Source organism: Girardinichthys multiradiatus, chromosome 11 (genome assembly GCF_021462225.1).
Source record: "Girardinichthys multiradiatus isolate DD_20200921_A chromosome 11, DD_fGirMul_XY1, whole genome shotgun sequence".
Classification (NCBI taxonomy): domain Eukaryota; kingdom Metazoa; phylum Chordata; class Actinopteri; order Cyprinodontiformes; family Goodeidae; genus Girardinichthys; species Girardinichthys multiradiatus.
The window spans coordinates 27,649,981-27,672,568 of NC_061804.1; the positions used below are offsets into that span (position 1 = coordinate 27,649,981).

The following is a 22,588-nucleotide window of genomic DNA, read 5'->3' on the forward strand; positions in this document are numbered from 1 at the left end:
CACTCACTTAAAACTGTGCACATATATTTATATTATATTGTAGATATGTTTATACTGTTTAATTTGTATTGTATTGCACCGACTACGCCAAAACAAATTCCTTGTATGTCCAAAAACGTACTTGGCAATAAAGCTTTTCTGATTCTGATTCTGATTCTGATATATGAGATATGTTTAAGTTTGACAAACATTCACAGTTTTGTATTAGCAGAGAAGAGAAGATCAAGGGCAGTACAGAAAGATTTAGAGCAACTTACAACATCACTCTGCTCATCAGCATCACTGTGCCGCTGTTTAGACACGTCCTAATCATTCTATTCATTGCAACGCTGCAAACACAAAACTGCCTCATCAGTCCAGTCCTTTTAATGTTAGTTTTATTTTTCTGTTTAAACTGCATACTGCAAAAAGGCCAAGAAACTTAATTTGCATTAAGATTGGATAATTGTAGGTCCAAAAGAAAATGAAAGCTTTGGAGACTAGATGTGAAGATTATAAAGCAGGAATCTGTATGAAAAGCTTTGACCACACATTCTAAAATGGGCTGAAAGGTTACCGTTTTAAAGATTTTTATGTTTTTTAGGAAGGGTGTGACCTAAAACATCAAAAGATTACCACATAAATCCCTGATGCGGTTTGAGAGAATTAAAGTTGGAGACAACACAGTTATTTACATGTTGATTATTCTTGGCTATATCTATTGAGGAAATTGCTGCATATCCAGTTCTGCATGTTTGTTTGAGTAAAACCTTTATGACCCTTTGCTTTGATCAACAGTAACCGTTAATCAATCCTGCATACTGCCTTAGAACAAAAAATTCACCACACCAGCTCCTTCCACAGCTTTCATGGGATAAGATCAACTAATGTTCAGCCACACCAAATAAACAATGAGAGAATGTGGCACACCCATTCAAATATCATTGTCTTTTTTTTTATTTAGATAAATGGTCCCATGTAATAATTTCTCACCCAAACCATAATCCTACCATCATCATGTTTTACAGATCAGAAACATTTAGTACACTGAACTGTGGTGGGTTTTTGTTTTCTGAAAATATACCAGATCTCATCTAAAGTATAATGTTACTGACAGTGAAACGGACTGAACTTCCTCCTTTTTGAACTCAGGAATGAATGAAGTTAGATTGTTAAAGAGAATCAGCCAATCATATTCTCAGCTCCTAAGAAAGTTTACCGTGTGCCCAAGATAAACTTGAGACTTTATTAGACCTGTGTGATTTAGATCAATCAGGTTCATATTTGGTCTTCATTACTTTGTGTAAAAACACTTGACGCTTAAATGAACTGCAACTTTTGCAGTGTCTTTAACTAAATAAAGTATATTAAATAAAATATATTTAACTAAATAAATATATGAATTCCAATTTTCCAATGAAGGACCTGTTGTACGTTTTTTCTTTCTTTGGTTTTACCATGTTCATGAACCTATAGTTCATGGTCTTTCTGCTCATGTTGATGCTGAATTCTAAAAATATCAGTTAACATCACTGCGTTGTACATCGTGTACATTGCAGTGATGTTTACAGATATAAAACCTGTTTCACACCTGTTGTTTCGCAGACAGTCAAGCATGCATCTCAGAGAAAAACCTTTGGTCTGTCAAGTGACACGAAGCACACTGAAGCGTGTGCACAGATGTGTTGTGGTCAGATTATATTTTTGTCTGGTCACTGATGGGTGTCTCCCCTTCGGTCTCTCCCTAAATATCTGGAAACAAACAAGCTTGGCTCCTTCTGTGACTGTGGGGTTGATTGGCATCCCTGGAGGATGCAGCTAAAATCATTGTGAGAATCAGAGAGCTGCAGCATACCATGGAGACTCCCCAAGAGCACATCAGCAACTCTGATACCATTCCCAATGAAAACACGCACGGCAGAAGCTCTAAAGCAAAACCACTTTTACAGTCAGTCATAGGAAACTAAATCAGATTTTTACATTTGTCTCACAGGGAGTCTTCATGCACGATTCCCAGCAGCTGGAGTCACTGAGTCCATTTAGTGAATATATAGGCACTATATTTAGAGAAGTAGGTCAGAAAATAACTTACTGAGCTGTCACACGAACAGCTACAAAATCTGTAGCCCTTCCAATACTAACAGCAGAAACTGTGGGAAATAAATTTTTTATTTTTGATTGAACACGTTGTGTTGTATATCATAAGCCAAGATACATTTCAGTGTGACTGAAAACTCAAGTTAAGGCTGTAGCAGGCTGAAAACAAGTATTAAAACTAAAGAAGCACTGATCAGAAATTAACGTTTTTTTATTTTTTTCAGCTTTTTTAGCTTCACACTACTATAAGATTAGCATTCGGGACCTTTTTTTTCAAGCAGTCATTGATTGCGTATATTAGTACCAGAGGCAATGGCATGCCACGTGTTTGGGAGTTGCTACAAAATGGGGTTTTACTTGTTTAAAATCAAACAAAAAATTAGTACAGAGTTCACTTTTTAAACAAGCTTTGGCATATTATATCAGCTCAGTTAACTAAACAGCGATTTTTGGGTTTTTATTTTAGAGAATTGTGGTCATTGCCTTAACTCTGAGATTTCCACAAGGCTGCCAGCATTTCCAAATCCGGCCTGTTGCATGACAGAGGTTGAAAAGGATACGACAGTGCAACTTTGTACTGTTGTCAGCCTTCATGTTATCTGCTGAAAGTCTTGCTCTCTCTCGCTGCCATGCAGCCTGAATTGCAGATCTGTGTCAACATGTTGTAGGAAATATGGTTTTCTTTTAAACAGCTTCATATCTTTTTGTGCTTTTAATTTCCTTTTAAAAACACCACTGATGCTGAAAATAGTTCACTCATTACCACATCCTGCTAGCACTGAGGTATATTGCATTCTCTGACTGGAACAAGGGCAGTCTTTGAGTTTCGAAGTGGCTAGTCATTGGTCAAGACTGATTAAGCTGAAAATTGCCTTATTCTTTTCTCAGTGCATTTATTGTCCATACAAATATCTTAGAACAAACGGCAAAACTGCTCGTAATCCAGTGATAAGGCTACTGATATTACATGCTTCTAAACATTAATAAAGTCCAGTAACTCCTATCATCATTTACTCTGTTGATATAGATTTAAAACTTGATTGATATCTGAAATGAGTCTGGCATTTGCTCTGTGACTCATGCTCTGAGACTGAAGGTTTCTCTAGGGAATATTAGCAACAGGTCTCTCTGATGAGATCTTTTGGTTGTAATTGCTGTGGACTGTCATTACGGCTTCATATCCGTGACATTAATCATTTTAGTTCCAGTGTCTGTGTGATGAATTTGTATCTTTTTCTCCCAGTGCAAACACATCCTGGCCGTCTACCTGTGTCAGGCTATGGCCTTGACTCAACAGGAGAGTGTCTCGGATCAGCAGATGTCTACGATGCTCAGCGGGACCGGGGCCCCGTAACAGCAAGAGGACTGGAAGACACGGTCCCACAGAGTAGATTCTCTTCATCCTGGAAAACTGGCCTGGTTTCTGTTATTTTTATTTGAAAGACAGCAGATGTTACTTTTTTTTTTTTCTTTAGAAATTTTCTTTGTCTTAAATACTTTCAGCTTTATTTTTAGTTGCTTTCTATCTGACCTTCCATCAGTTTGGGAGTGGGAGAACATCTGGACACTGAGGTCACTTCCCAACAATTTAACTGCACAGTAATGATTCTTCTCATGCGCTGCTACTAAATATAAATATAAATAGTCATTATTTAAAATAAGGGAATAAAATCCGAACCATAACAATATAAACATTGCCTTTATTAACAAAATAATTCACCATACATACAGATTGCATCATGTCAAATAGCAACATCAGTTGTAGTTTTGTTGAACAAACAAACGGTCTCTGGGAAAAGGTTGGACATCAGGTCGACTACAGCGGAGGCATTTTCCTGATTAGAAACACGATAGTACACAGACAAACAGGAACTTGGGAATGAAAGATTGGAATTGAACTTTCCATTGTCCGTATTAGCTTCAAAATAAATAAAAAAAGGCAACAGTTTGACATCGAGCAGAAAGCCGGACACCTACAGTACTTTTTGTCACACCTCAGTCAACCAAGACGACAAGATAACATTACAGTGCAGTTACAGTATAGATGTCTCCATTGGAATGTCCCTAAATGTTGCGACACTCCTTGTGTTTTAGCCCTTAAAATCAGACAGAGGTGGAAAACAGAGGCAGAAAGGAGGAGCAGCATAGACCTAGTGCCCCATGCTAGAGCACGTATTTTATCCCAGTGAAGCACACCTACCAGGAAATTAAAACGTCAGTGCAATGTTCATTTGTGTAGTGATAACTCTGAGGTGACCTAAAGGTCCTCTGTTAGTTCATACGCAGCGTGACTTTTCTTTGCAGAGAGACTGTTCTGTGCAGCTTAAAAGCTTTCCTTCGAATTATAATGCCTGTATGTCTAAAGATTTTTACTTAGCGCTATCTGCTTCACTTGTTTTTCGCTGGAAACTGGACTTACCTGTTTTTGTTGCCACATTTGACATTGTTCAGCTCAGGTAAAGTTTATCATAATGGTTCTGCAGTGCACCATATTTTAAAGGGTAAAATCCTGTGTTTTCTGAAATCAAATGGCTTTTGTCTATTCTGTCTGTCACTTTTAAGATCGACCGTGTGGAAGGTTTGAAATGAGCGTGACTCATTCATGGAGTCTTACGTAAGCCACTAAAGGAACGTGTGACCAAGGCCCGGTCGATGGGGAGTTGGGTAAAGGACTCTGATTCAAGGTGTCATCTTGCAAGGTGGTTCCGTATCAAGCAGCCAAAAAGGCTTAGTGATAATGCAAAACTACTGTTAAGGGACTGTTTTCTACTTCCTGAAGGTAAATGTCATTGAATGTCTTTGCAAGTGAGTTTGAATGCAACCACTAAACCATTTCCTGTGGAGTAGAGGTGCAAAGGTCACAGGGTAATTTGTAGTGGTTACAAGACGATGCAAGCAAAAAAGCTACTTAATAAAGTTATGTATCACCCTTTAATAAAAGAATAGTTTAGTATTTTGAAAGTGAGGTTCTCTTAAAAGATTAAAGACAGTATCAGATATTAACTGGCTTTTATTTTTTGTTTTAGATAACTCTTCAGTTAGTATAAATCCAGATTAGTTGGTCCAGTGGAATGAAGCTAACAGATGGAGACCAATCAAGACTTTTAGCATCTAAAAACAACTCCAGTTTCAAAAATGTCATAAAAAATATCATAATGGTTCTTTCGAACACTATTTATGAAACATTACATTGCTGTTACAGGTTATTTACATAGAGGTTTGTATATTTTACACTTGGAACATTATGCTGCATGATAGAGGAAAACGTATCGAAAACCTGGTTAACATTTCTGGTTAGAGTAATCATCTGATATAAAAGAAATAAGATTTTCAGATTTAAAATATTAAAGCACTTTGAGCAGGTTTTGCCCTCCTTATTTTTCTTAGCGAAGATCATTTAAGTAACAGGGCGAAATCCACTTCTTCTCCTTGGGTTAGCCGTTCAGCCTCCAGGACCAACTAATCTTGATTTCTCTGGTGTCCTTCGAATGATTCTCTGTGTAAATCATTACTGCAGACTGAACCCGTCGGTATGCTACGATACTTGTATCACTGTTACTTCTCTGTCAGGCAGTTACTCTAGCCAGAATGCTTATGATATTCTAGTGTCAGTATGTTTCACACAGAAGATCATTAGCGTAGCACCACATCTTGCTAAGATCCCCAAGAGTAAAAAAAAAAAAAAAAAACTTGCAGAAGTGTGTGGAAATAACATTTTAAAGCCAATGTGACGGATGTTTTTGCTGGTTTCGATAGCGTGTTTGTCTTGGTCTGGTAACCAGTTTGCTTCAACGTCCAGGAGGAACTAATCTGGACCTCTCTGAAAATTGAAGACCCTAAAACAGTTATCTTAAGTTTACAATCAGGTAAGTTACTAACTTTTAACCGGGATTTTTGCATGGCCTTAAACAGTAATAAAAAGAATAAAATTTAATCATCCCAATTTTGGGCCTTAAAACGTGTTTTGGTTAGGATGATAAACTCAAAACATTTGTTTTGTAACTAACCACCAGCTTCTTAGTCATGGCTGAGTATATAAATGACAAGGTAAATTGCATCCTATGATTTCAATAGCTGGCTATCAGCTCTTTTCAATAACTATGTTCTTTCTGCATATAATATACGAAGGTTTTAAAGTCAGTTAGATGGAAAGGTACAGGAGTCATACACCACATGTTGAGTTACATACATGTTATTATCATTCATTAAGGTCTTGAATTTAGACCAAATTGGTCTTTAAAATGTCCTAAATACTGAAACCCTATTTAGCAGAACCTCACAATAAAAATGCTAAACTATCCTTTAAAGTGAACCTTTAGCACTCCACAAACACATTTAAGGAACAATGAGGTCAACTTATCTGAGAAAATTCTCTACTAATAAATGATATGCATATTCATAAATAAATGTAGGCTGAGGAAAATGTGTCCTTCTCTCAGCAGATGAAGCAGTGAGTATGATGTCATTTAAAGGTTTGTGAGCTGCAAAATACCCGCAGGGAAGGATAACTACCACTGTACCTTTCTTTAGCGCCACAAGTACAGATCTAGCCACGCACACATGCACACATGTTTTTTGATCATTACATTCTCAAAGACAAGGTCTTGTAATAAATAAATTATTTTAACACTGGCACTGAATGTTGATAGTATAAAAACAGCAGGGCACAAAAAGAGGACTTTTTGTAGTTGGAACAGGGTGAATTCAGAACAATAAATAGCATCTTAGGTTTGGGTCCTCCTCACAGTCCTACAAATCCAGTTAGCTTGAACTATTTTAACAATTAAAACTAAAAAAAAAGTTACTTAAGACTTTCTGTTGAACATTTCATAGACCCTCTCCCAACCCAACGCATAAATAGATGTCTACATTCAAGGCGGGATTGACATCGATTCATCTTCACATTGTTCTGTAAACATTAGAAACCTCAAAACTAAACAACAATGTTGATACAGTCCTCTGCCTCTATAGCAGAGGATCAATGGTCATCTTGATCTGGTCTCTGTTGCGTCTGCTGCCGTTGGAGCTGAGGTAAAGCTCCTCCTTATGGCAGAAGAAGTGCTGGGCCAGGATTTTACGGAAGGTGTTCCTAAAGTCCTCGATGCGGTAAGCGTAGATGATGGGGTTAACTGCAGAGTTGGCATGAGACAGAATGATGGCTACATACATGACAACGTCTGGCCTCTTCAGCTCGCTGTAAAACAGCTTCAGGCAGTTGAGGATGTGGACGGGCAGCCAGCAGACGGCGAACAGTCCCACGATGATGGAGAGGGACTTGGCGGCCCGGATCTCCTTCTGCAGCCGCCCCTTGCTTTGGCTGTCCCCGTTGCCCACGCACTTGAGCTCAATCTGCCTCAGCTGCTTCCTGGCCACGGTGAAGATCTTCACGTAGATGCCCAGCATTATGATCAGCGGCACCAGAACACACACGAAGAAGTTGAAGTACACCATGTAATGCATGTCCACCACGCTCTCAAAAAGGCAGCTGAGTCTGCACCTCTCTACCAAGTCTCTGTGTTTGGAGTCCGTAGAGTTGATCAAGCTGCTGTTCCTGCAACTCGAGTACTTCAAGTTCCACCCAAAGAAGGGAATAAGGCCAATAACAAAAGAGAGGATCCATAAAATTGCTATGATCTTTCTGGCAGTCTTTCCCGTCATCAGCTCCTTGTACCTGGAGAAAACGGCACAGATTATTAGTGTTTCCAAAGGTCATGATGATCTCACAAAACCCATTTTATCCATAACTCACAATATCTCAAAGGTCAAAGTCACAGTGAGATCATACGTTCCCTGATCAATATTCACAATTGTATTCAGAAGCAGAGATGGTCACTGAAGCTTTCAGTTATTCTAAGAAGTAGGGACTGATCTTGAAAACCACAATGAGAACTGAGCTGAAGGTGTAAATCTGCAGCGAAAGCTTGAAGATGTGCCTGAACATGTACGATATTTTCCAATGTTTAAGGGTTTAGGAAAAAATGCATACTTCATTTTTGTGAAACAAGATATGCAAGGAAAACAACAGTCCAACAGAATTATTTGATGTTTTGTTTTGCAAAACCAAAAATATGATGTTAGCTGTTGGTGTCATTTTCTCTTGCTTACGTGCACACAGACACCAAACCAAGGAAACGAGGAAAGCTCAGGCTTATCAAACTAACAGAGCACAGACAGATCTTCTACTACAACCTGGATGACAGCAATCTTCTCTTTGTTACAGTCTATCAAACGGACTTTAACAATAACCGAAGTGAAAATGCAGACAGGTACCCCTTTGAATTCTTGTTTTTACATACCTTTATTTCATTATGTCTCGATTTTACATATCAGGACATAATAAATAGAACTGTTTTTTTTCCTGACCATGTTTTAAAACTTGATTACAAAATCCCCAGATGAACTGAGATAAATGTTACATTGTTATTATCTGTTTAACAAGAAATTAACCAAAATGTAGCAACAGTGTAAAAAACAGGGTTTAGTCTGCAGGTGCTGCTTATGAAACCAGCAAAAATGAGCTCCCCTATAAAAACTCAGTTTAGGGTAAAGAAATGCCAATCTGTCTGAAAATGTTATGTAAAACTTTGTAAAGAGTTGGAAGTCCACCATTTCACAGAGAAAGGTGGAAAGTTAGAAAGGATGGCTACAAGTTCCCCCTGACTGTTCTCAGACTGTCCAAAACTCAGAGAAATTTGAAACAAATCCAAGAGCTTTATCTTCACTTCTACAGGCTCCAGTTTGAATGTTGGATTTTACTATTTGACAAGTGTCGCTTTGTTTGAAGTTTTCTTCAAAAAATTAAACATGGTGGCACAAAGTTATTTATAAACATGTTTGACCCACACTGTCAAACACAATGGTGGTGGGTTGATGGCTTGGGTTTGTTTTCCAGCCACATGACCCAGGCACCTTGCAGTCACAGAGTCAATCATGAACTCCTCTATGCATTAAAGACTTTCTATAATCAAAGGCTAAAGTGGCATACCCTGAGGTTTTTCCAGCGTAGTGAAACCTGTATTCCACTAAAGACTATTGGACAAAAGTGTAAAAAAAGACTATGATGCATTTTTCTTGTGCTAAAACCAGAGTCAGAAACAGAGGAGAAGAAACGACAAGGAAGATGCATTTTTAATGATCTGCCCTGATCTAGAGAGAAGTGTGAGGCTGCTACATTGACCAGCAACTTTCTGCTCAGTTCAGTTGGATGCAGGTTTATTGATATTATATCGTCTGCGTGAGAATGCATTACAGTGCATGACTTTCAAAGTTCAACAACTCTGAACATTGACCATGGGACAATGCAATCATAGTGCATCACATAAAAAATTTTGATTTTTTGTGAGTGTTGTTTTACAGGTTTCTCAGCTGAATGTTTGCCCCACTAGGTAAAATTACACTGATATAGTCTGCTGACTCTATGAAAGGATCAGAGGTCTCCCTGGATCATTTCCAAACAACTATAAGACCTGGAAAAGCTCAGGAATGTACCATCATTTACGTTTGCAAACTCCAAAGGTTTATTGCATACTTTGTGGACTTACAGCGGACAGACAAGCAAGTGATGAGGCATGTTGGCACAAGCAGCACTCTCTGCCAGTGCAAATATTCTTTAACTGAGAAAACATCAGTATAGGCCAGCTGTCTGTTACAGGTAAAGAAACCGAATGATAACTTTACAGGACCTCACTTTAACAAATCCGAACAATCCTTTTAAAGCTCCAACCTGGATGATGCAACAGGACAATGTTCTAAAGCACAGCAGCAAATCTATAACAGAACAGCTGAAAAATAAAAGAATCAATGTGCTGCAGAATATCAAAGTTTAGATTGTGAACAAATTCAAATGTTTTGGTTCTATCATAAGAGAGCTGAGCTGAGCTGAGCATGACAGATGGCTACAGCTGAAATATAACTATCCTTACTACTAGTACTGCACTACAAGAAAAAATTGGAAATGCTATAAACAGCTGTAAGGAAAATCTATAAATAGCTTAATGGAGTCAACATGTTTTTTTTGTATAAGGTATTTATTCTCAACAGAAATATAGAGTCTAACTGCAACCCTTATCAACATGCTTCTGTTCCTCCTGATTTAAAATGAAAGTATCAAGTTTGATGTCACATTACAATGCACCCCACATCCTGCTTTTTTACACTTGCAGATATCAAGATGTGTGAGTCTGGCTCATCAAATGGTTTGTGGTCAAGTAATGGCTGTTCACATATCTCACCAACAGAAAACTGGCAATCAAATAAGCTGAAAACAGTCACTGGTAATATTGTTTGTATTTCAGCTTTTCCTATGAAATCAGTCCAAGGTCTGTGCTGAAACTGCTCTACAAAGTTCTTCTCAGGTGTTTCAATACACATAAAAATATGAGCAACAAACTCCACTCTGCGTGTGCTCTCCTTAAAAAAAAAAAACATTTCCTGACTGAAACATGAACCCATGACCAGCAGATGCACATCAAGGCTGCATGTTTGGAAGCAGGGTGAGTCATTTTGGTTTCTGTCCTGACCATCCCCATTAGGTGCAGTGTGCTGGAAGCCTAACATGCCTTTTCCTCGATGTGATTCAGTGGCACAGCCGCATGCTAATGACTCATACTGATGCTGATGCACACTGATAAACTCGGGTCAGTCTGAGCTGGAGGTATCGCATGTAATATGTCTGATTGTAAGTGCTGCACAGCTGCTCACTTAAGAAAGAAGAACACAGCTCTTTTCTTAGCTAACACCCTCTGTGTTAGCCTTAGAAACCATCAAGCATTATGATTGCTCTCTTTCATTGATGTGGCACTGTTGGGTGTTGTGTGGAGGATATTTGTGAGGATGTTTTATTAAAAACTTGGCTTAAAAAATCTTTACATATTTAAGAAGCTCATTTTGAAACAGAAATTCAAACCTCATATTCTCTGCTAGCAGTCAGTGGTGTTAGAGATATAGCAGGGATGGTATGGAGAGAGAGTCAAATGAAAGGAAAACTTAAAACTGTGATTGTGATGCTGAAACATATCACAGAAAATGTATTGCAAAAGTATTAATACCCCTAGAACATTTTCACATTTTAATACATTACAGCCACAAATGTTATTGCATTTTATTGGAACAGAAGAACAGCACAAAATAGGGCATGATTGTGAAGTTGAAAGAATAAAAAAATATTGCATTCATGTTGAACTTTATAGACCCACCTTCTGTGGTTTGCCACCGCCAGCTTTGCTCATCAAAAGACTTAACATATTTGGGTTTTTTTTCTCTACTGAAGAGCTCAAGCTCTGTCTGATTGTGGCTCAGTAGGAAGAGTAGTCGTCTTGCAATCAGAAGGTTGTGGGTATGATTCCAGCTTCGTCCTGCCATATGTCAATGTGCCCCTGGGCAAGGCACTTAACCTCAAGTTGCCTACCGATCTGCATATCGGTGTATGAATATGTGAGTGCGATTGGGTGAATGTGGCTCTAGTGTAAAGTGCTTTGAGTGGTCTGCTTGACTGGAAAAGTACTATATAAGTTCAGTCCATTTAGAAGGTGAACCTAATGGTATTTCTTTAAGGGGTTCCCAGTATTCAGTTTTATCCATCTTTCCATGAACTCTGACCAATTTTCCTATGCCTGCTGAAGACAAGCAATCCCATAGCATTATGCTGCTGCCACCTTATGATTGGTGTGTTAAAGGCCATGGGTGTGCAGTGTGAGTTTTCCTACACATATAATTAAGTCCGAGCATACCGGTACCGGTATGAGAAAGCCCCGCCCATTTTTCCTCTGACTGTAAAAGTAGTTAAAACACGGTTACGCTTTTTTTTTCTAAATACCTCAGAGGAGATGGCTTTAATGTTGATAAATCAAGTCGTCAAATTTGTTTTTCACAAATACTTTTGGATTTACAACACTTTAAAAACACCAGAAATTGTTTAAAGGTCTTTATATTACATGGCTGTTGATTCAAAAAGAGATGATACGGCATATTTATTTTGTTTTTAACCAGAAAACTTAGTACTGAACTCCAGCAGAACAAAGGGGTACATACCTGTCCTGTATGGTTGACTGCTTGAAGGCCTGTTATGAAGCTGTTTTATCATTTACACTTTACTAATAACACTGCTGATTTATAACATTGCTGTTTTGTGTTATTTGGCTATTTTTGGAGTAGCAAATAATTTATCATCTTGTAACCAGAACCAACCAACCAGGCCAGCCTCCAGATGGGCAAGTAAGTCCACCTGGTGATGACAGTCAGGACATGTGGCACTCTCCAGGTGAGTCCGAAACTGAGCCAAAAGCTCCTACGTTTTCACCGAGGCATCCTCCAGGACCCAGAGTTGACGCCACTAGATAATTGTTTTTTGTACATTTGTTTAGATTGTTTTCCATTGAAAATTCTTGTTTTCAATAAAATCCCTCTGTAGAAAAAACGATATAATTCAACGTTTTCTATTCATTATATTAATATTATGCTGTGCACTATGGTACATTTTGGTGATACACAGGGTAAATGTCATAGCCAAACGTTATGTCATATGCAGAAGGAGTCCTACAATGGAAATCAGCACTTTTATTTGACGAGATTCCCTTTTATGAGGTCAAAAACCCATTCGGTACAGTTTTGGCACATTTGGCTAAATTCCCAGCTCTGCTGCAGTTATAGAGACGATGTGAAAGAATACAACCTGGGGGTTCTCTTATGATTTCCAAAGGATTTTCATGGTGTTTTACAAAGTTTATTTAGAAAAACATTTAGGTGAGGGCCAAAAAATAGAATATTTTCTGTGTTTAATCATGAATAAATCAGACATAGTAACAGTTGCAACTGTGGTTCCACTGGAAATATCTTCATTTATGTCTTACCTTTACACAGGTACCAAAAGGTGACATGTAAACCTTATAGTTGTGGAGCTATACTTGATTTATTTAAGGTATGTAATTTCAGGCGGCTCTAACACCCCTTAGTACTTAACAGGATAAGACTTGCATGTTGGCCAGAAAGCTTAACTTTGCTATCTGTGTACTCCACAATTGTGGGATATAAGCAAAACTGGCAAGAAGAAAGCAATAAAAAGTTTTATTATATGGAGACACAGCAAACCGTGCAAGAAGGTGATCAGATTAGAGCAGTTGGCGTGTTAACAAGTTCTCCCACCTGAGCTGTGGATCGCTGCACCTCCTTCGGAGTTATTATGGGCCTCTTCGCTGCTCTCTGATTAATGCACTGATTAATGCTCTGCTCACCTGGCTCAGTTTAAGTGGTCGGCCATGTCTGGGTATGTTTGATTAAACAGTGTTCAATGAGAGGTTCACTAATGTTTTCCTGCAAACCTTTGAGGCCTTCACAGAACAGCTGGAATTATATTACATACAGTGGACTCTATGTACTATTTAGATCAATTCTAAAGGCAGTTGTTTGAGCTGAATTTTATTTAGGGGTATCAGAAAAACGGGAGACAGATACAACGGCAAGTCACTCTTTATGTATTTTTTATTGTTGTTTTTTAAAACTTTTGAAAACCATGGATTATTTTCTTTCCGTTTCACTGTTTTACTACTGTGTGTTGGCCTGTCACATAAAAGCCCAATAAAAAAGGACTGAGGTTTTTGGTTGTCACATGACAAAATGGGAAACAGTTCAAGGCCTTTTGCAAGGCTTTGTATTGTCACTACTCAGGCAGCACTTCCTGGACTCTGCATTAAATTGATGGAACAATAGATTAACAAACATGATGATAAATGAACAGCTGTTTCATTCTGCAGAGCTGGGGAAACGGAAATGTAGGTTTAATCTGGGTTTCACGGCAGAAAATTAGTGCTACTGTTTCACAGGGAATTTAATAGTAAAACACAAGTCAGGTTACCATAACAGCAGAAATAATTTTTTTAATCGTTGTCTAGTTCTGTCCCTGCCTTTTCATAATTCTAACAGTTACTAGTTTACAGTGGCGGATGCTGGGTTTTCAAGGAGAGGAAGCTCAATTTCAAGATCGCTGCTTCGCTCATTTCGCTGTCAATCAAAAAAGGGATTCAGCCTCAGACAGATCATCCAATCATCATGCAGAAGCTGAGCGTCCGGGTCGGCCGAGGCCAGCCCTCTGCCCCATAGACCCCCAGAGATGCTGAGCGTCCAATGGGTGGGACAAAGCCCAGCATTTATGCTTCACTATTGAACTCACTGTTTAAAACTCAGTGAAGCTGCGGGAATGAGTGAGAGGAAAGCCACGTCGTTACCAGTGATAAGAAGCTGATTCTGAACAGAAGTTGAGCGCGTTGTAGCGCATATTTAGTCAGACATGTACACACAACAGTATATATTTGATCACTTATTTTCTTTTGACATTTTAGGGGAAGCTGAGCTTCCCTTGCAGGCTTAGAGCAATCACCAGCCCAGCCTCTATCCTGTAACCCCTGCCAGGGGCCCAGCAGGCCGCCCCAGGGGCCATAAATAAAACAACATGCTGCTCAAAACAGCCCAGGCGCGGAAACCAAGGAGCCCATCATGACCTGTGCTTTTCCTTTATTATCACAAGTTCCTGCTGTTCGTCTCCATCACCAGCTTCCTCTTCCTTTTAATCAGAATACAACAGCGTGTACAGGATCACTTTACCAGAGGACCAATCTCCTGCACACCGCTCCCCACTCTGCTTTCATCCGTGGAGACAGCGAGTGAACCGGCGGCTGAATGGATTAGGCCTGGCATAACTACAGCACGCAGCAATCTATCGTTCTGGTTTCTTCTCCAAACTCCGCTTCTCACTGTCGCTGAGCTTCCTTCCCCGGGGGGCACTGACCTGCTCCATGGCACACACAAACACAGCCTGAATCCTCCCAACATCCGCTTTGATGTCCAGCTGTGTCCACAGCAAAGCCCGACAAATTGTCCAACAGGTAACTGCCCTGTGTGTGCAAACGGATCTGTACAGCCTTTCAATCACGTCAACTCTATTTAGATTTTTTCTAGAAACTAACTGGTGAGTTGAGAGGAAAACATGCGAAGTTCCTGCAGGTTCCTGTAATCTGTCTGTACATTTTCATTGAGTCTTATGATTAGATACTGAAAGCACAGGCCTCAGAGTGTGTGGCGTTGAACAGGTTTCACATCTCAGCTATCTGCCAATGCAAGCAAAAGGAATCATCCATAATAACCAAATATACGTTTTATTATTGCCTTTAAATGATTCCAACTGTAGCTCATTTCTAATAGTTTTTAGAGAGTCTTGGTTCACTTTAAAAAATATCCAATTATTGGTATCAAGGGACACCAGGATTGTAACAAGTTGGTTTCAAAACCGCTAAAACTTTCTGTCGTACTGTAGCTACAGTTTAATTATGGAGAGAAATCTGTTCCAATATTATTTCAAGCCATGAACTGTTTCAGAAATGGAACTTTGAAAAACCTTTCAATCAAAAATAAGGTTTTCAGGGTAATTTGCGATGGGTATGCAAAGTTGAACCTACATTTTTGCGGTTTGTTGTTTTCAGATTTTATCTAAATAATTTTTTTCTTAAAGAGAAAATCACTTTTGACAGATTACATTCTCTACATATCTTGTCTCCACACTTCCACATTTCTATCGGTGACTCATATTTATATTTCACCATAGCAATGTTAGAGAGACAACTCCCAGTGATGCTCTGTAAACGGTAAAACAATAATATAGAACAGTAAATTACTGCTACTTAGATTAGCAGGTTTAAAGTCCTTTAATGAGATCTCAAAGAACTGCAGAGTGACCAGAGTTCTCTTCAGCAACTGGAGCATTCCTCCACATGTTGCTGTGCACTGCTGGCCATCTGGCTGAAAGAAGCCTAATTATCCTTTTCCAAGCTTTTGAATAAGACAAATATGACTGTTCAAGAGTGTTTTTCCAAACTGACAATCATGATGTCAGATGGGTGATAGTATTTTACAAAATAAGCTCCTAAAAAGTTATAGATTTAGCAAAACATGTAAATCTGTGTATAAAAATTAAAACAAAAATAAATGCTATAGCATAGCTGCAATAAGAAATATGTTGTTTTTTATTATCACAAAAACAAGAACCTGTGGTTATAGCGGAACCAAACACATGATGTATTTAAGCCACACACTTGAACAAACCAAAAAGCACAAAAAAACAATGCCTTCAAAATAATCCCATTTTATTATGATTTCCGGATAGGTACGAGACAGTTTGGTTTTGGAAAAGTGGGCTCTGTGCACCACTTTAAACTTAGACAGTGACGCACTAAGATGTTGTGTTAATAAGTTTAAGTAAAGAGGCCCATGTTTCATCTGAGATAGTCTGGGTCAGGTTTAGCATTTTATATTTTAGAGCCACAAAATCAGCCCTCAATGAGTCAGGTTTAACTAAACCAGGTTTGAATAACTGATGCAGATTTGCTTATAACATTATTTTTATCAGATGAACGGTCTAAAGTTGGGTTTCAATCAACAGCTGAAATCAGATGGATCAGATGAATTAAAGGAAAAAATTGTTGTTTAAAGAAATTCTCATCATCTGTGTTAGAAGCATAGAAATTTACCAGAGTACAGTTTTCCACTGTCTATAACAAACCTGCCACACTTATCAGACTCCCCGTGCCTAAGCCTGAAAAAGAGAATGGACATGACAGGCGACACCCATTATCAGAACTCCTAATGGGAGTCTTCTGCAAAAATGCAACATCAGTGTTAACTTGTTGAATTTGGGAGGAAATCCTCCTGCTCTTTACTGGATAATTTAAACCTTTGACATTCCAGCTTAGAAAGTCTAAATGCTTACTCGTATAATTTCAAAAGTAAAGGTTGTGTGCACTCCTATCTTGAATAGTAGGTATGGCATAGTTATACGGCAGGTGGAAATTAAACCAAAGGAGGTAATGGGAAAATTAAGTGACTGTGTCAGACTCCTGGCAGTGACCCTTGCCCTCCCCCAATCATGTTGTGTTGTTTTAGTAGCAGGGGGAGTAAAATTCCTTTTCCATGCACATGAGCATTGGTTTCTGTGTAAATAAAATGTCATAAAGTAACATTTTCATAAACAGCTATACCGTTTTTGAGATTGAAGCTGTTTTTCAGACAGTGGTGGTCTACTCTGTTGGCCAATTTCACACAAGCTGTTAGCTTTAGGTCTTGGGACCAGCTAATCTGGATTTATGTTTAATAAAGACACACACCAGAAGAGTTATTTACTATAATAACTGTTCATAACATTTTCAGAGAACTTCCCTTCAAAATATTTTGAATTATCAATTTAATATTCTGTCTCTTGAAAGTTTCTTTCCTGAGGGGCTCAGTGTACCCTGATTGGTCAGATCTCCACGTAAAAATTGATTATGTTTGAAACAGAAACTTATTCTCTGTCTAAAGATGACTAACCAAACCACAATGCAGGCTATATGTCAGTGTATTTTGTGGCAAAGGGAAACCAGGATTATTTATTTTTTTGTGCCACCAGTGGCCTTAATTTCACAGTATATAGACGGGACAGTCAGAGAGAGGAGTTGGGGACATCAGAAAAATCATTATCTGATGTCTACAAAATGCAGTTAAAAGCCTTCAGCTGATTCAAAATGCTGCAGCAAGAGTTCTGATGAAAATTAAAAAGAGAGATCATATTTCTCCTATTTTAGCTTCCCTTCATTGGCTCCCTGTTAAATCCAGAATATAATTTGAAATTCTCCTCCTCACATATAAAGCCCTTAATGATTTAGCTCCATCATACATCAGAGATCTGATTGTTCCATATGTTCCTAACAGAGCACTTTGTTCTCAGACTGCAGGTTTACTGGTGGTTCCTAGAGTCTCTAGAAGTAGAATGGGAGGCAGATCCTTTAGTTATCAGGCTCCTCTTCTATGGAACCAGCTCCCAGTTTTAGTCCGTGAGGCAGACACCCTGTCTACTTTTAAGGCTAGGCTTAAAACTTTCCCTTTTATAAAGCTTATAGTTAGAGTGGCTTAGGTTATCAGTGAGGGAGCCTTCCTCCCTCCCTGTTGGATGGAGTAAGGGGGAGTCAGGTTTAGCCTAAACCGACTCAGTTGTGGTTGAGGTGCAAACACACCCTCCATTTCTGCTACCTGTATGACCCCTTCTCTTTTCCAATGGTTATAATCAGTCTGACAGAGAGAGGTATCCCAATCCTTGTGGTTTTTAGTATAACAATGACCATCAGTGGGACCCTTTGTGGGGTTCCTTGAGACGACATTGTTGTAAATAAGCGCCGTTTAACTAAATAATCTGAACTAAAACTATCTGTGTAGTTATGCTGCTATAGGCTTAGGCTGCTGGAGGACATAACGACCACTTTCACCCTCTTCGGTACATTCTCACACTGCTCTCCAATTTTACATTATTTGCTGTTATTTCAGCTTTTAACCTTGTTCTCTCTTTCTCTTCCTAGAAGCTACACCTGGCCTGACTCTGTGTCTACTTGTGACATCTTTCTGGAGAGAGGAATCGTCCGAGCTTCTGCTGGCAACAACTTAATACCCTCTACCAATGATCCACATAGCCCTGTCTTTCAGTGTCTAACTCTTTCTCTCTCCTAGACATGGCAATTGACTGAGCTTTTACTGTAACTAATTATATGTGCTCTCTTTAGACTCTAATCTTGAAAACTGGCTCAGAGTTTATCTGTTCTTTCTTTCTAGGTGAAACGACTAAAGGAGCTACATCCATTAACATTTACTTTTCCTTCTCATAGAAAGTACTCCTGGATCAGTGCTTCTGTGTTCTCTTTATGTCTCTGCTCTGTCCAGTCGGTCGTAGCAGATGGCTGCTCACACTGAGCCTGGTTCTGCTGGAGGTTTCTTCCTGTTAAAAGGGAGTTTTTCCTCTCCACTGTCGCTACATGCATGCTCAGTATGAGGGATTGCTGCAAAGTCAACGCCAGTGACTGTCCAATGTCTCTACATGCTCATCCAGGGGGAGTGAATGCTGCAAGTGTCTGACTGGATGCAATCTGCTGGGCTTCCTTAGATAGAAAAACTTTTTATCCACTTTGAATAAAAAGCTAACTCCGACTGCACTGTTCAATGGTTAGGATTAATTTGAATGTATGTACCTGACTTGTGAAGTGCCTTGAGACAACATGTGTTGTGAATATATAAATAAACTGAATTGAATTGAATTGAAAATGGAAAACTTGGCTCAATTGTACACCTACCAATACATAGCCATCAGAGATAGCCAAGGAGAAAATTAATCAGAGAAGTGGCAGCATTATGCTGTGGGGATGCTGTTCGTCAGCAGGGACAGGGAAGCTGGTCAGAGTTCACAGGAAGAAGGATGGAAGTAAATAAAGGGCAAACCTGGAAGAAATCCTGAGAGAGGCAATAAAAGTTGAGACTGGGGTGGAGGTGAACATAAAGCCAGAGCTACAATGGATTGGTATACATCAAAGCATATTAGCATTTTAAACAAAGAATGGCCCAGTCAAAGTCCAGACCTAAATCTAGCTTGTGGTGAGACTTCAAAACTAATGTCCACAGATGCTTTCCATCGAATCTTGCTGAGTTTGAGCCTTTTTGCCAAGAGAATAAAGCGAAGAATTTCAGCTTCACTAAATACAAATGTTTGCAACACTTTTCAGATTTTATTTGTAAATAAAAATTTAACACCATGTATCAATCTTCTTATTCACACATATGTGCTGCTTTGTGTTGGTCTAGCACATAAATTCCACCCACAATAGGTGAAATATTTATAAAACATTATGTCATTGCTGTGTTACAGTCATAGCACAGATAAAACTCAAACAGGCTGTTACTAAACTTATTTCAGATGTGACAGGCAGGTGTATTCTCTTCCATCTATGTCAGGTCAGCCTTCTCAGCCATTTTTCACTGTGTTTCCTGTCTCCTAAACGGAAATATAGTTCAAGCCAAGCTTTAATAATACTAATATTCAGCAAAAATTTTATTTGTGCCGTAGCAAAATGGTTTAGAATGTAAAAGTGGGCCGCCTGTGACAGAAAGTGTCAGCGCCTTTATTTTAAAACCCAAAATCTGTGGTGAGATGAATACGGAAGTAAAATAGTCTCATTAGAATCAGACATTTTTTAGACAATTAATTTATAACACTGAATATTTATCCTGCAATTATGTATGTGAATTTTTTTTGTACTTAAAATTTGCCAGCAAAAATTCACCTGCAAGAATTCGCCTGAAAAAATTCACCTGCAGAAATTCGCCTGCAGAAATTCACCTGAAAAAATTCACCTGCAGAAATTCGCCTGAAAAAATTCGCCTGCAGAAATTCGCCTGAAAAAATTAGCCTGCAGAAATTCACCTGCAGAAATTCACCTGCAGAAATTCGCCTGAAAAAATTCACCTGCAGAAATTCGCCTGAAAAAATTCGCCTGCAGAAATTCACCTGCAGAAATTCACCTGCAGAAATTCGCCTGAAAAAATTCACCTGCAGAAATTCGCCTGAAAAAATTCGCCTGCAGAAATTCGCCTGAAAAAATTCGCCTGCAGAAATTCACCTGCAGAAATTCACCTGCAGAAATTCACCTGAAAAAATTCACCTGCAGAAATTCGCCTGAAAAAATTCGCCTGCAGAAATTCACCTGCAGAAATTCACCTGCAGAAATTCGCCTGAAAAAATTCGCCTGCAGAAATTCACCTGCAGACATTCACCTGAAAAAATTCACCTGCAGAAATTCGCCTGAAAAAATTCACCTGCAGAAATTTGCCTGAAAAAATTCGCTTGAAAAAATTCACCTGCAGAAATTCGCCTGAAAAAATTAGCCTGTAGAAATTCACCTGCAGAAATTCGCCTGCAGAAATTTGCCTGAAAAAATTCACCTGAAAAAATTCGCCTGCAGAAATTCACCTGCAGAAATTCGCCTGAAATTGTTTTGACCTTCTGGTGACTCAAGCCAAAGCAATCAGCAGTCGATCGAGTCGAGCATCTTTTAGCCAATCAGATTACGCTTATTTGATCACGTGACACACCATTGCCTTGGGCAGAGGCAAGTTTCTTAACAGTTTGCTGGATAGTGGCTTAATGAAGATCAGTGATGAGAGTTTTACCTCGTTCTTAAACTCACTCTGCCATTTTGTTTCTTACATTACAGCACTGTGGCACACCCACTCCATCTACCCAAAACACAGCCCATTTACATATAATTTGTCAAAATCAGACACCTGGGGCAGAATGAGGTTTCATTTTACCTGACTAGGCAAAGTAGACCTGCTGATACAGGTACAGATGATGCTTTAAGTTCTCTGATGTGTCTGAATTTAACTCGGAGTACAAACAACACAGAGGGGAGAAAGTGGCCAGAGGGCATATTTCTCAGAAAGAACAGTGAGGCTGGGGGGAAGCATTGAGTGTGTGGTGTGGCTCAGTTATCTCGTGGGGACTGAAGCATCTGGCCTCTCTCTTCCATAAAAACCATCTGCAAACCATTTTAATCTGGGACAGAATCACGGCTTTGCAGGCATGCAAAATGACCAAACTCGCACACAAACGCCTGTGGACGTGTAATTTGAGCTTAACATGGACACGTTGATCTTATTTTCCACATGTACAGTCTGTGGTTGGGTGGGTAGGAGCTGACCATCAAATGTATTTCCTCCTCAGAGATTTTTTCTGGTATTGCTTTTTTGCCAGTGCCATCAAGCCTTTGTAAATACTGGCAATGGGTCTTTTCTAGCACTTTGGAGGAATTGTGGCCCAGTCTTCTTTGCAGAATTGTTTTAATTCAGCCACAGCATGAAGGGCCTGTTTAAGTTCACGCCACAACATCTCCTGCACAGTGACCTGCAGGCAGGCTATGCTATTTGCAAAAATGTAATTTTTAACATCATTATGCTTACTTATTTTGTTATGCCTTGCAGTAAGTTAGCATATAAATCCTAGAGTTAAGCATAGTGTCAAACAAATCAAGAAAAGCCTTCTCCATATCATTATATCCCTCACAAAAGGTCCAAATTATTGTTTAATAAGTACCTGCTTTAGTATCCTGGTACCAGTGGCTATGGTAAGTCATCCAGTGGAGATGGATGTATGTGTGCATATTATTGTGAACAAACAATAATATGTCCAGTATGTCCTTAGGTCTCCAAGGTTTTTACTTTGTGTTTCCATCTAAACACTCAGTAGTGCGACTCCTTGTCCATCACTGCCTACCAAACTGAGATCTCTCTACATATCACTGCTCCTGCATCTCATCTGTTTTTTAACTTTCTTAGATCTGGGCACAATGTGTTGATTTTTTTTTTTTTTTTAATCTTTTAGCCTACTTCATGTTGTTAGAAAGGTTCTAATTAAGCCATTTCTTAAATTCACAGGTCAGGCATTAATTAAGCCTGGAAAAAACAAAAAGGTTAATCACATTTAATTTATGATTTCAATTCAATTCAAATTGAATTGAATTCAAAAATACTTTATTAATCCCAAGTCCCTGGCTCTGATGCTGCTTCCCCAGCAGATGATGGTAGAAGAGATCACACTCTCCACAACAGACTTATAGAAGATATGCAGCATCTTGCTGCAAACACCAAAGGACCTAAGCTTCCTCAAGAACCACAGTCT

The 22,588-nt window shown here is 39.0% G+C and overlaps 2 protein-coding genes across 4 annotated transcripts in view; one reads left to right on the top strand and one right to left on the bottom strand.

The window, feature by feature from the left end:
• The window catches only part of zswim7 (zinc finger, SWIM-type containing 7), a 23,525-nt gene extending 19,523 nt beyond the window's left edge, over positions 1-4,002 (top strand). Inside the window, exon 5 of the mRNA XM_047379892.1 lies at positions 3,320-4,002. Coding sequence (XP_047235848.1) covers positions 3,320-3,430 — 111 coding nt within the window. The 3' untranslated portion in view covers positions 3,431-4,002. The remainder of the gene's footprint in view (positions 1-3,319) is intronic.
• adora2b (adenosine A2b receptor) overlaps positions 3,757-22,588 on the bottom strand; it is a 27,193-nt gene continuing 8,361 nt past the window's right edge. For all 3 annotated transcript variants that reach the window (XM_047379891.1, XM_047379888.1, XM_047379889.1), the window contains one exon: positions 3,757-7,747. In XM_047379891.1, the coding sequence (XP_047235847.1) occupies positions 7,042-7,747 (706 nt within the window). In that variant the 3' untranslated portion in view covers positions 3,757-7,041. The remainder of the gene's footprint in view (positions 7,748-22,588) is intronic.